This window comes from Synchiropus splendidus, chromosome 3 (assembly GCF_027744825.2).
Source record: "Synchiropus splendidus isolate RoL2022-P1 chromosome 3, RoL_Sspl_1.0, whole genome shotgun sequence".
NCBI classification, from domain to species: Eukaryota; Metazoa; Chordata; class Actinopteri; order Syngnathiformes; family Callionymidae; genus Synchiropus; species Synchiropus splendidus.
The window spans coordinates 23,538,356-23,557,570 of NC_071336.1; the positions used below are offsets into that span (position 1 = coordinate 23,538,356).

General features: G+C 41.6%; 1 protein-coding gene across 2 annotated transcripts in view; it reads left to right on the forward strand.

Annotated features, from left to right (window-relative positions):
- The window catches only part of stau2 (staufen double-stranded RNA binding protein 2), a 72,367-nt gene extending 57,948 nt beyond the window's left edge, over positions 1 to 14,419 (forward strand). For both annotated transcript variants that reach the window (XR_008414149.1, XM_053859267.1), the window contains 2 exons: positions 8,751 to 8,816; positions 13,219 to 14,419. Coding sequence is in view for 1 of the 2 variants with exons in the window: in XM_053859267.1 (XP_053715242.1) it covers positions 8,751 to 8,816; positions 13,219 to 13,254 (102 nt within the window). In the remaining variant the exon portion in view is untranslated. The remainder of the gene's footprint in view (positions 1 to 8,750; positions 8,817 to 13,218) is intronic.
- Positions 14,420 to 19,215: the final 4,796 nt, after the last annotated feature.

Below are 19,215 nucleotides of genomic sequence, written 5' to 3' on the forward strand. Positions count from 1 at the left end.
TGAGACCTGAATCTGACAGTTGTCTTTTCACATTTTAATTCTTGTTCTCCCACACAAGTATATCTTAATTGCTGTTTTGGACTTGAAACAAAATCCTCATTTGTGAGTTCTTGTGTCTGACGGGTTTTAAGCCCAGTTGTACTGGATGGGTAGTTTACTATTAAAAAAAGTCTCTAGTAGTTCTTTGAATCACAGTCCTGTTTCAGTGTACCTGCTGTCTTTGGTGTTGCGACAGTTGTGTGTCTTGGCTCACCACTTCAGACCTCAAGATGACATTGATAGCCGGAGTCACTTGGGCGCTGTGGTTATCACTAAGACAGTATTTAGTTGGATTTGTTCTGTGGATTAAAGTCTCCCTGATGAAGATGTCTCCCTTATTTCCCGTTCTCAATGCGAACGCTTCGGGTTACACAACCCTGGCGACTCAGCTTTGTTTTGTTTCCCAGGCGCGCAGTGAACAACTAATCAATTGTACGAGGCTTTACACTTCATCACAAAGTCAACCACTTATCACAAAAAAAAGCGAAATCATTCTTTTAGTTCAGCAGTTACAGTTGGCCAAAAATGGGGATTGTGAAAACGTGTAATCATTATCTTGGACACAGATGTGAAGGTATGAAAAAGAAATCACTTAAGGAGAAGTTAGACAGCCCAAGGGACTGATCAGTATCGCCTGGCTAATAAACAGACGAGTGTCTGAAGGCTGGCCTTTCTTCCCACACTCATTTGTCCCGCACCCCCCGGGGGGCTGTTTAAGCACGATTAAAGGAGAATCTCCCTGTGGCATGAAAAGCTTTACCATCTCAGGTGAAATCTCTGGAAAAACCGGATGACTTTGTTGGTCAGTGTCTCACCGTGAGTCATTTCCTCCCCTGCTCTAGTGAATCGTCATGTCTTTTCAGCTGCTGGATGCTTTCTATTCTTAGGAATGTTGGTGTTCCTCATTTCTGAACATAAGACGCATGAGTAATAAATGAAATCTAATGTTTCTAGACTCTATTTCATTATCATCAGGGTGACGTAGTATTGTGCTCATACCTCTGACTCACTAGTGATTTCATGTCTTGCACGATATCTAGTGGTTGATTTTTTTTTTTTTAAATCAGTGGTTTCTGATGAAACTGTTATTTATACTTCAACTTTCTCTCTGTGGGTGGATGCTTCCTCGCCCTTTGATTATGTCACACTCATTTCACATAGTGTTCTAAGGTCAAGGAAAAGGCTATCAACCAAGTCATTTTTGGGGATAGATGTCTTCACTTACACGAAGTACTGTGATTAGTTCGTTTTGTTTTGCGATCGGTGGTCAGCTCTTTAACATTAGATGCTCCATTCAAAAAAGACCTAGTTCAGTCTGTGGTTCCTCATCATTCAGTTTCATGTCAACAGGTGCCACTAATGCAGGAAGAGAACAACAGACTTCTGGACCACACCTTTCTTACACAGTCACATTCACTGTGAAAGTTACCGCCAGATAGGTGGATGACTCATAGCAATACTTGTTGTCTTTGGAGCACAACAAAGGCTGACAAAACTTTTTACAGCAGCGTGGAAGTTTAAAAAACAGATATGAATGTGATGCAAGTATACAGAGTACTAACTGGTATGTTGTGCCTTTAGTGTAACTCCATCCCTCGTCCGTTGGTGTAATTGTATGCATTTGTACGCCTTTCAAGACTAATCGATGGGCAATAGCTGCATTGTGGTGGTAATAATTTATGTTTTTGTTCTTCTTTAATGTTCATCTGATTGTGATGATGAAGTTGAATTTACAATCATGATCTGGAAAACCAAATCAGGGTACAAATGATAAAAGAAATCTTCTTAATGCTCATGTGACTTGCTTTAGTCATGTCAGAGAGACTCGGTGTCCTTGGTGGAAGGATTCCGTCATGGTTGTCTCAACAAACATGTAGAAAGGTCACTTAGTTCTAAGATTTCCAAGCGTGTCTGCTGAGAGGAGGGTTGGTCCTGGAGCATTTACTCCCTTATTCTGGAGGCAGATATCTGATTTAAAAAATAACAAAAAGGAAAAACATTTCTATTGGATCTTTGAATATAAAAGTATGCCGACTTTCAGTTTAGCAACTTTTTTTTTTTTCGCAATGTCTCATATTTGTGTGTTATCTAAGCAGCTGTCTGCAGCTGGATCTGTGTTTCCTCTGAGATGCTCTGCTGACACCACTGGACTTTGGTATGCTGAGGTGCTTCTGCCCCTCGGCCTTTGCCCATATGTTTTGAATTACGCCCTAGGAGGTGCCATGCTCGGCAGTGCAGTGATAGGAGGGGATAAAGCAGGCCTCTCCGGCCCAAATGACGCATAACATGGCGCTGCGCCCCGGGCCCTTATTTATGGCTTCCCATGTCAGAGAAGGCTTGGTCCCCCGGGGAGCGTCATGGACGTTACACTTAGCAATACGTCAGCACTCATCTCCTGCCAATTATACACACAGAACACTTTCTGATCACCAACTTGTGAGTGGCAGCATATGCACATATATGTGAGCTGCACACGTGAATCAAGGATGTGTGCTCATTGAGGAGATAGTTGAAGCGCTCTGCAACCACAGTTAATCCACTGTTGCACAAGAAGTGAGGCGGCAGATATGAAAGGCTACTTCAGAGGAATTAACGTCATGTCAGGCTAGAGCTATGCCATTGCCAGGCACACACTGCCTCTTTTATCAATGCCTCTGATGTAGAAGAGGATGTGAAATCTGGAGACAGAGTGAGGAATAGATTTGGAGAGAAGCTCTGAATACATTTTCGTACATATTGCACCACATTAACAGATTGATGCATACACTGCCAGCACTTATGCCTGCGCAGGTGTTCTTCTTGAGCTGTGCGGGAATGTGCCTGTTATCCCAGTCCAAGGTTTTGATGTGGATAGAGGCGAAGGAAAAGAATTTACAGGATATGAAAGACGGTAGATGAGAGGAAGCTAGAGAGTATATGATACAACGGAAAAAAAAAATCCACAAAAGATAACATTTAAAAGCATCTAAAGAGCATAGGAGTGATGTGATATGCTGGCATGGGGGTGCCAAGAGGGTTAACACAGAAGGAAAGATGACGGGGATTTTCTCCTCTCTGGTATCTCATGTTTCTTTGTGATTCTGGGAGTGAGCGCAAAAGAGGGAGCACTGTCAAGGTTTTATGTGGCCTTTTGAAAACAGAACAAGCCCTCTGCAGAACAATATATCCAGCCCTGACAACAAGACACTCATTTTCCAACTTCCCAGCTCCTGCCTGCTGCCTATAAAACACCCTGTTTGAAATCCACTCGGGTCATTGTTTAGTCTAGTGGCCCTCCCTTAGATCATCCTCATTAGAACTGATCCTGCTTATGTTCCATGTTATCCTATTTTTCAGCAGAATGATTGGTCACTTTATAGTTGAGCCAAAGTAAGTTTTGGTTACAGGCCTTCCACGCACGCAGCACATTAAAATCAGAATATAGCAAGTCAAACAAGGATTTCCTGTGTAGGAGCAATCAAGATAAGGGATGACTTTAGCTGTCTCACAAGTTAAAAATGCATTTTAATTTAAAAGCAAGGGTCAACTATGATGACTGTATTTTTTATAAAAGCTTGGCGGACATCGGTAGCCACACCCAGGCCGTGTAATTTTGAAAACGCACTACGCTGCAAACCTTTGACCAGCACATCCACAGCTGACGCAAGCTTAAACTCATGTCACTTTGAAGTAAATATGGGACTTGTAAGATGGAATCTTGGAATCATCCACAATGTAAGGCTGTGGTCAATCATGTTGTGGTGAAGTTTCTGATACAGATTTGTGATTTATTTCAGTTTAAATTGTCATAACACAGCTATCACACCAATGGAGTCTTTTCATGAGGCTTGTATAAAAGTTACATTAACTGATCCACAATTGGTCATACAATATATTTAATTCTTGGGAGTTTTTACACAGAGTGGTACGTAACCTTTTGTTATGAGCTATAAGGCTTTTGGCTTTTAGGTTTGTAGTACCTAATGTGTTTAAGGCTCATCATGAATGGGATGTTCAAATTAGATCCCAAAAACCACGACGAATGGTAAATTGTCATGGTAAATTTTAGTGATTCACACAAGATTGTGCCTTCGTAGTTAAGATAAAATGTAACTCTTTGAGCTTTAAAAGTGTATTTTCCATCACTAAACAGTATTTCCAAATTTCACTTTATGTATATGTGTGAGCTAATTTGCAGTTGCCGACTGCTTTAATCCATTTTAGAACACAATTTAACAAGCAACAACAGCTCCCAGAACTCCTGACTTTTTATATTGAATCAATGTGTGATAGCATCTGTCTGCTGAAATAGCTGGATTAAGCTTGTAAAGACCAACAAGACTCTGCTTTAATTCAAATATCTTCTTCAATCTGACTCTGGTGGGTTTAATACGTCAGCCCTTCACAAGACAGCGATTGTGTTTAAACAGGTAGCTTCTGTCTGCACAGATCAAAGTGCTGACGCTGGATCGGATTAGTTGAGGCTGAATATGCTTACACTGAGATGCTCTTATCCTGGGAAAAACATGGCAAGAAAAATGCTGGTGGTCTTTTCTCTTGATGACCTTGTTGTCTTTGATGGCTGCCAAAGGTCCAGATGGCCAACTGTGGCTTGAAATCTCAACAATTCTTCACCTACTTTCTCCACATCTTATTTATTTTTCTCTGTGATTTGTTTCTTGTCAAGACCTAACCCTGCTTTGTTCTTCCAATACATCTTTTATTGTCTGGATGGCTCCAATTCCCACCAAAATGTCTTCACCAGAGCTCAGCAGTCCGGCAGCTTGAGCTGTCAGTAGGGCTTGATTTGTCATGGTGGTTGTGATCCACTAATCCATCAGCTTCTTCAGGTTTCTGCCACCAACTCTTGGGAAACTGGCTCTTTGTCTGGCCATGGCGTTGATGGAAGCAAAACCTCTGTTGGTGAAACCATTAAGGGCCCAGCAGGCCCAGAAAAATGAGCCAGCCTTGTCAGTCCACATCAGGAGCTCAGCCATGTACACAGATTGTCTTCAGATACCGTGCCACTAAATGACCGCAGTCAGGCCTTTGAACTAACCTGAACAAGAAATGAATGACCATCACTGCAGCTGGTGATGAGTTCCGAGTTGTTTCATCTAGTGAGTCTCTCAGCTTCTGTTGTGTATAGGAACACAATATCGTCCACCACAAGTGGTTTAGAGAACTTAATAACTCATAATTTAATGTTAGTGTTGATGAAGAACTGGAATGTTTTGAAATGTTGTGACCAGTGAAGACGCAGTCTTCCTTCTGAATATCACTGTGTTGCAGTATTTGCTACATACTGTGTTGCTACAATGGGAGTTTAGTTAATGTCAAGGCACAAAGTTCATGGAGAGAACTATTGATTTAGAGGGAAGGTGATGTAATAACAAATGGGAAAGTGAATGTAAGTTTGCTCTTCAAGTTGTATAACCGGTGTATCTTTTTTGTGTGAAACGGTGTCGTTCTTGAAGGATGTTAACATGTATGTTTTGACACTGACAACATGGATAGGGTTGTCCAGTACGTGTCTAGTATGATGGGTTGTCTTTATTGTAGCACACACACACACACACACACACACATTAAAGACCTTCTGAACGAGACAACATCCTATCATGTCATCCTCTGACTCATCCCCATCCACTTCATTCTGCGACATAGATGGAACACCAGCACTTTGCTTGTCACAGCTTCAGACTAAACACACTCTTCTGGTGTTGCTGCATCAATGCAGAGGCGGCTTCTGACGACGGCCCACTTATCTGGTTAGAAAAATAATGTTTTCACTGCCTGCCTTTCCCGCTGATAGGTGCAGTATTTCCCCGGCCTCTGGTGTCTGGCTGAGTCAGAGATTGGCTGCTTCAGTTCTTCAGCCTGCCTGTCGTATATCAGCAGCGGCCACTGTCAAAGTCTGTCTGATTTATGGCTGTTTATCAGCAGTCACATCCCTCCTTCAACAGATGGGAGTCTGTTATTTACTCAGGGAGAGAATTATCCCAACACTGATTGAATAAATACAACAAATAGGAAGTCATTATGAGGATGATGATTGCAATTTATTGCTCATCCGCGAGCCAAGTTTCTGATCGCTCCGTGTCACCTTGATGAATCGGGTCTGAACGGTCTTATCTTATTTGCGTCTTCAACCTGAGAACCTGTGGAAGGCCTCTTGTCATTGTGAGCGCTCGTGATCTATGAGGTCCCTTGAGAGTCTTTGGGATTTATGTTTATTATTGCTCCAAGTCTTGTGGTGGGTGAATGCAGACAAGAAACCTGATGCGTTCAAATGGTCTTGTTTAGACTTGAGACGATATCGGTTGGCTTTTCATTGCCCTGCAAAATATGTTTAGATTCATCAATCACCAGATTTTAAAGTTAAAAGTCTACACAACCATATACAAATATGTTTCCTAAATGTTTTTATGCTGTTATACTGACCAGTGGTCTTGGATGACTTGTGACTCTGACCTCTGTATAATATTATTGTTTTTTATATTCGACACCATAATAGTGTCTTGTTGTTAGAATTTCATTTATCATTGCGTTCATCTTTTTCGCAATAAACAGTACAAATCACAGTGATGTCCTGGAACATTAGGAGAACCATATAGGTGTTGTATGCTAACGCTAACCTTCTCCATCTTTAAGAATAGTTGGGAGAAGGAAATAAATAAACAGCATCACAGCACCAGTAAGTGACTGCCTACACACTTTGTTCATGAAAAACATCATGCTTGTAGTGAGGCAAAAATTTCAGATCAGCATTTTCTTACATGAAAAATGTAATGTGCAATATATTTATCTGTAAATATCCACTTATCACTTCACATTGTTTCCTAATAATAAGTGTAAAATGACCAAAACAAAGGTTACCATTAAAGAGACAGTTATAGCCAGCTGACATTGCAATATGATTTTAAGTATTGGTCTGCAGCGCGTTTGAATAGTGTCCTGCTTTAACTTGAACGCTTAATGTGCGCGTTTTTATTTCTATCCACTTAACTCCCTCAATTCTTCATTGAACAGCAATTAAAGTGTCTCACTATCATGTTGTAGATGAAGCTGAAAAACCATGAATGTGCCTTAATGTTGGACAAGTGTATGACTTTAATGACGACACAGTGTTGTATTGCTGGATTGCAATGTTCCATCCCCTAAATGGTGCCTTTAAAACCCACATTAGTCTGTCACTTATTCTAAATGTGTCTGGTTAAAGTACTTGCTTTGAAGTGACGGTTGAACTATAGTAATTGCATTTGCTCTGCGGTTTTCAGCGTAACATCTACTATTCTCCTTCCCTGTATTGACCAGTGCTTGACAGCGGTTATCTAAACTGAGCTATTACTCAACACCATTGGTGATTCAACAGCTTCTGTATTAACGCCCTCAGACCCCGCTTCCCTTAAAGGACATGACATTTTTGCCTTTCAGCACCTTGATGGCTAAACTGTGGCCTCATGTAGGGACACTACCTGCACCATCTTGGAATATCAGAGTTCCACCGCAGCCACCGAACAAACGTTCTGTCCAAATTTCAAGAGTCTGTGAAAGTTCTTTCATCTGAAATCATCCAAATTTGACTCATTCTCCCTAGGATTAATAAAGAATCATGGTAACTGAAGTACAGAGACAACATTTTAGTTTTTTGTTTTGATTTTCTTCTTCCCACTTTGCAACAGTACAAACAATGATTTCACTGTCAACAACCTTGTGATAATGAAATGATCTGTTGCTTGTTTGTTTCATGCGTCATCATGCCAGTTGAGTCATGAATATGTCATCAAATTATTATAAATTATTAGCCATAAAAAGCCTGGAAACAATGGAGACAGTCACACCGTGGTAGTAATTGGGTTTCTGTCGTCAATCTATTAAAAGCCTGGTGATTGACAGCTGTTTAGTTCAATTTTCTTTTTTTGGAATGCAGAGTAGAGTCCTTTCAGTGCACATTAAGGATTTTAATACATATGGTGGACAATCATGAGACAGACTAATGACCGCATAGTGGGCTTGTCAGCTCAGACTAGTTTCCAAAGCCTCCATTATCGAGCTCATTCTGTTCCTTCTAATGACGAAGACCTCAAATTCTTACCCTCGAATGTGTGCTCATAAAACCTCCCAACTGTTCACATATTTCATTTATTACATTACTGCTGCTGGCACACACCGGCAAGATATGAGAAGTGAGGAAATTGCGTCATATTATTTTTGGCATAAGGAAACAATTATTTATGCTACACTGTAAAATTTGTCAAAGAAAAGTGTGTGAAAATGCAGATGATGCGGAATTTCTGTGACGGCCGATTGCTGCGTGTCTGGTTGCGATTATCGGCAATTGGAAATAAGTATTCCCTGAATAGTGCAAGTCTGTGAGATGTATATCTCCATAAGCTAGGCGTAGTAATTTAGCACGCCGACTCCTGCAGCTGGTTGTCCAAGCGCGGCCGGTCAACAGTGTGGATGTCGCTTATGTTGAAGGAAAATGTACAGACGCTCGAACATCAGTTGCTGGCCCGGTACCACTTAGACAAACAGTCAGCAGAGAGCAGCCAAAGACAACAGAAATTGAAGGGAAAGTGTCCTGCTGGCATCGTGTTTCCCAGAGTAAGTGTTATTTGAAAAGCAGCTGAAGGGTGACACTCATTCTCCTCCCACTCGGTCAATCTTTTCCTCCCCTGCCTGCTTCACTCCCTCACTCCACCATCTGTTCTTGTCTCTCTTCTCAGGCTGCTCTAAGTGCCTTGAAACAGCTGTCGGAGCAGGGCCTGGACCCGGTAGATGGCCCCATCAAGGTATGAGCATCACACAGAGACTGGCACTCCATCATGTTCTGTTAGGTTGTCATTGTGTTTGCACAATCCACTGCTGCTGCTCTGCACACATGAGTGCACGGCTTATCAAAAAGTGCTAATTGCCCTCTTATGTGAAATGAAGATTCTGTGTCATCCATTTTAACGATTAGATATCTCACTGAAGTCTGGCGAACAGTAGCTGCCTCAGTGTGGATTTCAGTCCAACTTCATTCACACTCAGTTGCGAACTGACAACATATTCAGGGCGCTATAAAATCTGTTTTGTTCTTTTCCCTAATTCCGTTTTTTCCTGTCATATTTGGGGAATTCAGTCTTGATTTGTGGTAGTTTCAGTTTTTGTTACTCTTGTTGCATATTTCCGTGCCAAATGTAGTGTTTTCTCATTGTAAACAGCAAACATTTATACAGATCAAATGGAAGTCTATTTTCACCTGGTCATACAATACCTTAGCAGCAGTCAAGCATTTCAGACTCCATCCAAGGTAACTTATTTAAAATGGAAGACTAGTCTTTCCATCGACTTTTTCCACTCTTTTACTAGTTTCCCTGATCACATGACACATACACTGAAATAAAGACTCCTCCTGTGCAGGCTCGAGTGGCTCATCACCGATCATCATCAGGTGGTTCTGATGTAGTCAGCTGTAATTTCACAGCTCAGGTCATTTTTCCTGAGATCCTTTAGAGAAGCAGTTACCCCTTTTTATGATAAAACTTCTATCCTCTTTCTGCAGTCAGTCTGGGGTGCTTGTTTCAGTGACGCGAGAAGCACTTGGTTTATTCACTGCTGTCACAGTTATCCACTTCCAAATAATTGTTTTTCGAAACATCTGCAACAAGCACCTGTCACTGCGGTTGTGACTCAGAACGCTGCATGAGCATCTGCTCCTGTGAGCGTCTGACACTGATAATGACGCTGGCGTTGTGCAGAGGACCACATCGATACTAAACTGGAATCTTGGTGCGGCGGGCTGGCAATGCCTTCCAGAGTAGCATTTCCGAAACACACAATCCTCTTCTTCACAGAAACGACCACAGCCACATTATGTGAAATTCCACGATTTTCCGTGTTCAACAGCATATTCTGTTTTAATCAGTCAACTCCACGACTCCGTCCGCAATACCGCGGAAATCATAGTGCCCTACATTTGTAGCTGAAATACGCTAGCATCCAAGATTTGAAAGCACCTTCGCTAGGTTGTAGCCTCTGCAGGGTTTGCACTCTAACGTACCTCGTGTTATATTCCACGATGGCTGCCTTTGAACTTCAGTACAGTGATACCACAGCTGGCTTTCAGTCAAAGTTCTTTTCAACTTTCCATCATTGTAGTTCAGTTTAGCCACAGCTATTTATGCTCATTTGTATTCATGGTATGTCCTCAGTGGTGTTGGCACTCGAGGTATTCACGCTCAAAATTGTCTGCCTTATTTTGGCTTTGATTCGTTTCTGTGCAGGCTACTTGGTTGATCCTGCCAATAGCATGTGCCTGTCTCATTGACTTCTGCTTTGTCTCCTCTATTTATCAATTACATTGCTATTTGTCTGTTAGGCAGTAAAATGCCAATTTTAAGGCCAACAATGATTCTCTTTTGACCTTTAAATTTATCCTGGAAAGTATAAACAGATAAATGAAGTAAAATGTCCGTATTTCCATCTTGATGGTTTCTTTTTCCTAAGAAACCTGTTCTTTTGTGGTCATTTATTAGCAATAACTCCATTATCTCCATCAACACATCACACCTTTGCCTGTAGTGGAGTAGAGACACATGACAGGGCAATCTGTGCAAAAGGGCAGGAAGCATTATCACCTCTTCTCACATAGTTCCAGCCATTTCAGTTGAACTTAACCACGGATGATGTTAAGACCCACACACACAAGCCTTTTAAGAACTGCTCTTTGCTCAATCGCAACGCATGTCTCCCAACGTAAAAACTCTTGTTTTTCTTTTTGATGACATCATACGAAAGCAGACATCCCGCTGTCCTCTTGTCTCCTTTTGTGGCGAGGAAGGAAGAGGAATATTAGGCTTTACTTCTCATAACCAGAGAGGAAATCACTGTCCGGTACAGTATTGGTAGACTATTTTCATAGTAGGTGTGCCGTGGGAACAACACATTTGGGCTGCTTTCTCTCTGCCCCTGGTCTCTCTCAGAGAGGAGCTGATGAAAGACAAGCATTCTAATTTGAACACTGTAATTACATCACCATTAGTGGTGGAAATATGGCTGTAATTACACTTTCACCTGCGCAATTATATCTACGTTGACTCTCCAAACTTCACTCAGTGGTCAGCAGGACTTCTGATTGTTTCTAACAATCCAGCGATACACCGATGTAACTGTTCAACCTCCACCAAGGTTTTGGTCTCTAGTGTTTCACTTGAGCAAATTCAGGTAATGTTGCGGTCCAACGGCAAGAAATAGTTTTTTACTTTTGTCCAAGTTTTAATCCCACTTGCTTTGTGAATGGAACACAGCTATTATTATTAGTGTGGATCAGACCATCCCCTCGCTGCAGAACCTGAAGACTGATAATTAGAGGAGGATCATTGATGGGGAAGGGTCAGAGTGAAAGGTCAAAACTTTCACTTTCTGATGTGGATGCCTTGGTGAAAGATCTGTCTTTTTTCATTTTTTTTCTCCTTAGCACTGACATCCAAAGTTCCCTGACCAGAGCCAGAAGTCTTCTGGTGTGGTGTCCACATCTGCGTCAAAGTTAGCTCACAGTTGACCACATACAACAACAATGAAGGCCACACAAGCACCAGAACACAATGCTTATTTCTGCCTCCCTTTTTACTCTTCGTAATGTTTGGATGGATGGTGTCAAGAAAATGCACTCTTGGCTTGGTGGATGCAAAGAGCGCACCAAGTTGAAATTGAGTAGAGACACAAGGTGCAGTGTAATTATGCTGATTATTATGCTCCCATGTATTTACCACATCATCCATGCAGTTTTTCTTCATCGTCTCACCGACACCAGTGCTTTTAGGGGCCTCTTGTACAATTCTTTATTTCAGTCATCAAACATTAGATAAAGTGGAGTAGTTTCACATTAAAAGTAAGACTTGAAATGCTAGTATTAAGGCATATCTCATTAAAGTTTACAAAAAACACACTTCATCTTTCAGGAAAACAGTCATCCACTGTTAAAAAGTTACTACAGGAAGGTTGTCAGTGATGTTTTTTATTCAGCGCAGTGCGTCATGAATTTCATGATGAGCAGTTCATGAACTGTAAAAACTCCAAATCTTACCAAGTTTGTTAAGCCTTATTTTCAGTCCAAATGTCCTACATTCAGTTCTATGTGACTCAGAGGGACGGAGGGACTTCTTTTAAGACAAGACAATCTAAAAAATGTCGTTGTTTTTTTGACTCTATTGACAGATTTTGAAGTTATTTCACGGTACTTTTACTGTCATAATTTATCTTAAATCAAATGGGATGAGATATTTGCACTGAAAATAAGGCTTGACAAAGATTTTCACTGCTTACATCGAGTGATTGAGTAGTGTAGTGGCCAGAACATCTCGTCTTCTTTCCTCCGGAGATGGAGTCTTTTTTTTTTTTTCTTCTAAGATTTTCATGAAATGACTGTCGGTACGATGCTGAGAGTTGGTCATTACTCAGCCTTTTCACACCAACACTTGTCTGATATTGTGACTTGTGCCATTCTGGACTCTCAGTACCTTGGTGCTTTCTATGGAACCAGCCCAAAGTGGGAGGGCACTAAAAAGTGTTCTTCTGGATGGGAGTAAATTGCACATAGGAAAAAGTCATTTTAATATTTTGAAAATTCTTGCTGCTTTCCTGGAGTTCCTCGTTTTAGTCCAACAATCAAGCATGCAACAACTTTTGATAATGTGGAGACGTAGAAGACAATTTCATTGGACGCATCTGGTTTGTAACAAGTCTGTGTTTTTAGGTGATATATTTTGCAGATGCAACTGAGTTCATGGTGCTGCCTCTTGCTTTTGTTTGATATCGCACCAAAATCAGAATGGACTCCTTAGTTGACAGTGGCATTAAAAAACAATATACCCTTATATGTCAACCAATCATGACGCATTCCACAGGCCACGGCGAAGAACAGACATATACTTCAGAATTTCCTCTGGCTCATTTAAACATTTGAAAAAAAAAACTAGCTGCCACATACGGCGGCAGGTAAGCGCACAGATTTGGTACCTACACGGGCACAGAGCCATTAAGGTGCTCAGTCTGACCAGAACTCTCTAGTGCCTGGTGTCTCAGTCGAATTTTCTTTTTCCACCGCAGAAAGGTGAATCATTAATGTGCTGGGAGAGTTTTTTTTTTCTTTTTTTTTGTGGAGTCCTTGAAGCAGCGTGACCTTGACAGACTTTTAATTTGTCTCTGCAGAGCAGCGAAGCCTGCGGGAGGGAGGACGGACATTAAACAGACTAACTCAGGCACCACCACTCAGGTCTGCACGGATTCAAAGGCTGTCGTCAAGGAGCTGACAACCCGGACCCCTCTTCAGCACACACATACCTGACAAACCTCTTCACCCCTGATCCTCCTCCTAACCTACCACCCACAGTGTCCCCCCTCCTCCTCCTCCTCTTCCCTCCCCTGCCTGCCTTCACGATTGCCACTGTATCCTGCAAAACCTGTCAACATGCAATAGGGTGGATGTGCACGAGAAATGGCCGACTTTAAAAAACAAAAAAACAAAAAAAAAAAGAAGCATTTCCTGAGTCTATGTGAAGACAACACTATCTCAACACGTTCAGTCATGATTTCTATATTTGAGTGATGAAATACCACACGATGCATGGGTCTCCAGGGGAATCCAAAGTGACGCGCTGCTCGGCTCATTTCCCTGGTAAATTTAAAAAAGGCCATGTCACTGGAATGAACGAAGGGGACGTGCGTGCAGTAGCTTACTTTGTGGGCGGGGAGTTGACTATGTTTCTGTTTCTTTTCTTTATTCCGTTATTTTATCAATCTAACCATGCTTGAGTACTGTATTTAAAATTAACCAACGCCAGTGCTGTGAAAGTTGTAGTTGTTGTCTTCATATATAGTCACCAGCTTACCTTGTATGCTGACATTTTAAAAAAAGGCTCATCTATCTCTATGGATGTGTACTACTCGCATCTTATTCCAGGTTACACCTGGATAAAAAAAAGGGGAAAACTGATGTTAGCAGTAATCAGTAGAGCGTTGACTTCCTGAACAATCTAACTGTCCCTTTTTAATATATCACACAACCACGTGGCGTCGCTGGAGTGACAGAGGTCTCCAGCGATCCCATGTCAGTGGGTCGTTCTCTCTCTCTCCTGCCACAGTTTTGTCGATCACATCTACACCCATTGTGAGTGTTGTACTGACCCACCCAGGCATCAACTGGGTGCTTTTAATGCTTGAAAGCGCAACCTGGGAGTGGACGACGGCTGCGTCCCATCATGCAGAGACCCCCTCTCTCCCTTCTTTGACTCACTCGGTCACCGACGCTGAGGATGTTTTTTGTCTTCGCAGTGAGCGCTTTGTGTATTAATGTAAGCCGTTTGTGTGACTGACACGCAGTAAAAACACCTCAGTTCATGTGGGAAACAAACTCTGTCTCTTGGTTTTTCTTCTCTACCGGCGTCCTGTCTGTGTCCTGCCAACATCTGAGCTGAACGTGACACGATCTTTAGCTGGTTTTGGAAGCAATGACGAGACTCAGGTCGGCGATGTTATTGAGTGAATGTTTCAGAAGAAACAGATCCTGGAGCCCAAAACTTAGATTGAATGAACTGTGAGGCTGTGAATCCAGTTATCGCTGTTCCAGGGTTATGCATTGAGAAAGGGTTGCTGGAGTGTTGAGGGACCTGCTGAGTGATCATGCACAGTCACTCTTTCTTTTTTCATATCTGAGCCTCTCCGACACTCAGCCCTCAACTAATTCATTGAGCTGCCAATCCCTGGGTTCGACACCCTGCCTTGTGTTGTGTTTTTCTGTGAAACTTTAGGTTTTCTCCTACATAACAAGTCCATCTCTGACTCTTCTGGACCAAGCCAAATCGAGAGCAGCCTCAAATGAAATGCTCACAAGCACCACTATCGATTTCTGGTAGATAGAGATTCAGGGCGTGCTAAAATGTGTGTAATAATAATTACATTGTAATAATAATAATACTGTGGCATGCGCCACTGTTAAAGTTGTTTCTGATATTATGAGAATTTTAATATTGATAGTGTTGTCTCCCCCTAAGTCATTGTGTGCACATCTTGGTCTCAGCCAAGACCACAGAGTCCGGGAGCTTTTCTTTTTTTTTTTTTGGTCCCTAGTGGGTTGAAACAATGCCCAATAATGTTGTTGGTTTTTCAAGAGCTGCCACCTGAATGGTACCTTGGTGCCAATTTATGAACGTAGTTGACCTGTTCACAGTTGAAGGGCACTTTGAACGTATCGATCTAACATTACCTTAATAATAAATATTCACATCTTCTATGTACAGGACTCCTTTTTTAAAATTCTGCTGATTGTGGAAGCAGGTTTGAAGATGGAATGTTTCTCTCTCTCTCTCTCTCTCTCTCTCTCTCTCTCTCTCTCCTCACCTTCTCACCTTCTCTCTGCCGTGCTCGTCCTCCACCTCTGCTGATTTGGAGCAGCAGTCGCTCCCATTAGCAGGATGAATTAGACGCTCTATTTCAGCGGTGACTGATGGAGCCAGCAGTCGGCTACAATCAGGCGCTGCTCACACTCGCGTGAGCAGCTGATCTATTTCCTAAAATCTTGTTAGTCTGGTGGTGTGGCGACTCCAGATGAAGTGTTCTCCTGTGGGCCTTGCCACCAAAAATAGAACAGAAATCAATGAGAAATGGTCGAGAAAGAAAGAAAGAGAAAGAGCGAGCCATTGATTTTATCTGCCATCGACCTGATTGACCTGACTTCAGCATGTGAGAGAGATGGATGTCAACATCGTAAAACTTCAGCCTTTACTGTCTGCGTTAGTTTTAGGAAGACCATCGGAGTGAAAACAACACTGGATGTGTTCCGACGACAGGATTCAGATGGCATCTGTCTGTGTAGTACTTTGTGATACCCAAGGACTGTTGAGGACCCTTCATGATGTATGACTTTCTGCTGCCGACTAAAAGAAAGTCTCCTCTCACAGCTGAGCTCACATTCCTGCTGGAGCATCAATATTCCCCATTACCAGTGTTAAGCAAGTAACTTTGTAAAGCAAAGTAAGTGTAGTAGTGCATTAGTGTAATCCGCTGAAATTTGAAAAAGGGATATTTTATGTTTTATTACAATTTTGCTCAGGCAGACTGTACTTTTGCTGAACATTTTTCAGTTCAGTCAAATGTGCACTGTGCTGCATTGAGAGCAAACAAAACACCAAAACCTTATTTTCATTTTGGTGGAGCTAAGGCAAAGATGATGACATATTAAGATTTGAGATGTGTGGACCTCTGGACTGAGGCTGCTGTCATGGAGGGATGAATGGAATCTTGTCACCTGGCTGCGCCCAATTTAATCCAATCCATTCCTCCATCGTCCTTGACCATCGACAAGCTTCCATCACAACCACAAGTCAGACATTTTTTTCTGAAATTATTTTTAGAAATACCTGTATATTTTTATTATATTTCTAAATGTAGAAATATATTTTTAGAAATAAACAGATGCATTGAAATTAAGCATATAAAAACACTTTGACTCAGCCAAAAGAAAACCTATCGCACCGTCACGTTCAGGGACTGGTTTCTTGCGTAAGATTCTTATGTATCTACAAAGGCCTTATGACAGACCTGGGCAAAGTGCGGCCTGGGAGCCATATGCGGCCCAATGCCAGTATTTTCGTGGACATTTTTATGTCAGACTAAAACTGATATGTTGGAATTTTTCTGCCTTTTGTTTTGCTCTTTCGCTTTTAGTCATCACCACCACTAGCATGTTCTCGTTTTCATGTTCCTCAAAATACATTGATGGCATATTTAAAATATATTTTGAATTATTTTTTTTAATTTTGAATGTCTGGTCCATAGTTATGTTGATTTATATTCAAATTAAATGCATATAAAATGAAATATTTCAATAGGTCTCAAGACATAGATACACTTCTTAATATCCTTACTTACATTTAATCTTTTTCCGCTTATTTTGTCCATATTACGTAAGTGTATATTTTGGATATTTTCCCGTCATGTGTTTTTAGTCATCGCTGTCTTTCTTTTGATGATGGCCCCTCACAACCGTTACAGTTTCTAATGTGGCCCTTTAGGAAATGTAATTGCCCACCTCTGCCTCACAACATGGTCATCGTAAAGATCGGATACACGGTAAGTCGAGTTGTTCGTCCAACTGGAAGATTGATCAGCTGCACGAAAACATCCCTCGTCCGTCATATTGTTCTCTATCATCCCAATGTGCGACAGAAAGTTGATCATCTTCAACTAAAATAGCACAGTTCTTCTGTTCTGACTTCTGACTCCACTTCAGGCAAAAGTCAAAGGTCACCGGCGAGACACTGTAATTGTGACGGAGATGTGTGACGGCCTTTAGATAGAGACGTGTGATAGTCAACCAGCTTGTTATTAGACAGTGCCGATTATTACATGATCGTATGTACTTGTACTCTGAATATCACATGACTCAAGATGTGGTGTGAAAAACCATGGATGGCCATGAACAGATGACACCAGTCACAGTACAAAAAGAAGCAGCATTGAAGAATATATAGTATATATATACAGTGTATATGGACAAGCAAATCACTGCTGAACATTCAGAAGGAATTAATCCATGACCAGCACATTCCACGGTTTGTCTCTCTCTCCATTGTCATGTCAGTGGAGCATGTGATTCTAAAGCCTGCAGCGGCAGACGGACTCTGCAGCTTTACAGCATAAAACGCACATGTGGTTATGTAAGATTCTTTACGTTCAGGTTTCCTCCAGGTCGGCTGGTGACATCATCATGGTTCACATACTCTCATGTCACCTTTTACTGTGTCCCCAAGTGTAACATAACACTTTTAATACTTTCATACTGTCAGCTGTGAAAAGAGAAAAGGAGCCCTGATGTTGACCTTCTGATACGGCTGTCAGTCTTCTCAGTTGTGCAAAGAGTTTTTCGCATTTTTCATGGCACCTTCAGTGCACCGACACTTTCCCTTGGCTGAAAAGTTGGCTAAAAACTGAATGCACGACCAAATAAATGCGCTGCAAAATGTGAAGAGGGAATGAATCGTTGTTATGAAGCTGAGGCTCAGAACACTAAAGTTTTCCGTGGCTATTCCCCCAAACTAGAATAAAATGCAGAAGAGATTGCGATGAACTCGTGACAGTTATTTATCATAAATAAATTGCGATATATGTTGCCCACCCCATAATGGAGACATTTTTAAACAAATACATTTTCAGCAAATCTGTTTCTGCAAATAGCGTCAGTAGCTACATTTTTTTCACAAATTCAAAGGGATTTTCTACAGTAAGCACAGCTGCACTTTGGCCGAGGCATGTGGTTGAACAAAGTGTGCCGTGGCTTAAAAAAGGTTGAAAAACACGAGTCTAGATTTCCTGACTTAAAATTACATTATCACGCCACTAACAAGACTCTTTCACTCTGAAATCCATCCATGAATTACAAGTGGAACTGAACACTGGTGCCCTGAACACCCTGAGGAACTGACTCTCAGTCCAGCACCAGGTCCGTTTCTAACTCACTGCCATTCATCATCATGGTGACAATTTGACTCACTGTTTCATAGACTGTGGACGTTCATTTTGTTGTGCTGCTATTGTTATTGCGATTGGTGTTGTGTTTGGTCCTGAATGAAGGGAATAGTATGGCTTAAGCCCAGATCAACTGCTGTGGCCACAATCCACTTCTTTTCTTGTAAAGTTGCAGCTGCAAAATTGTGGACTTTCTCACTGTTGATAGTCCATAGCTTTGGTTGAGCCCAGACATGACACTCATGAGCAAGACATCGAGCACCAGCCTTTTGTCCTTGGGTTCCTTGGTTTTTAGCTACATGGCTTGTTACATTTGCACTAACTTTTTTTAGGCATATTTTCTACTGGAGGTTCATGAGGACACCGTCTTCTGTAGTGTAGACAGCGTAAAATGAAACAAGAGCAAAACAAGGAAACCTGCTTCTCCTTGGATCTCGGACAACTGGACACCCCAGAGGTGCAATGAGGGCGGAACACAACTGGACCTGAAGCATATAAACAGCCTGACTCCTATTTGGAAATATAACTTCATATATCAGAATTCTAAGCTCTTAAATCAAGTCCACAGCTCCAGACAGCTTGGTGCGGTGTCAGATGTGACAAGATGAAGTGAGTGAACACTCATGGCCAAAGCATGTTCATCATGAACACAAGACTCCCACGTAATAATCTAAATCACTTTAT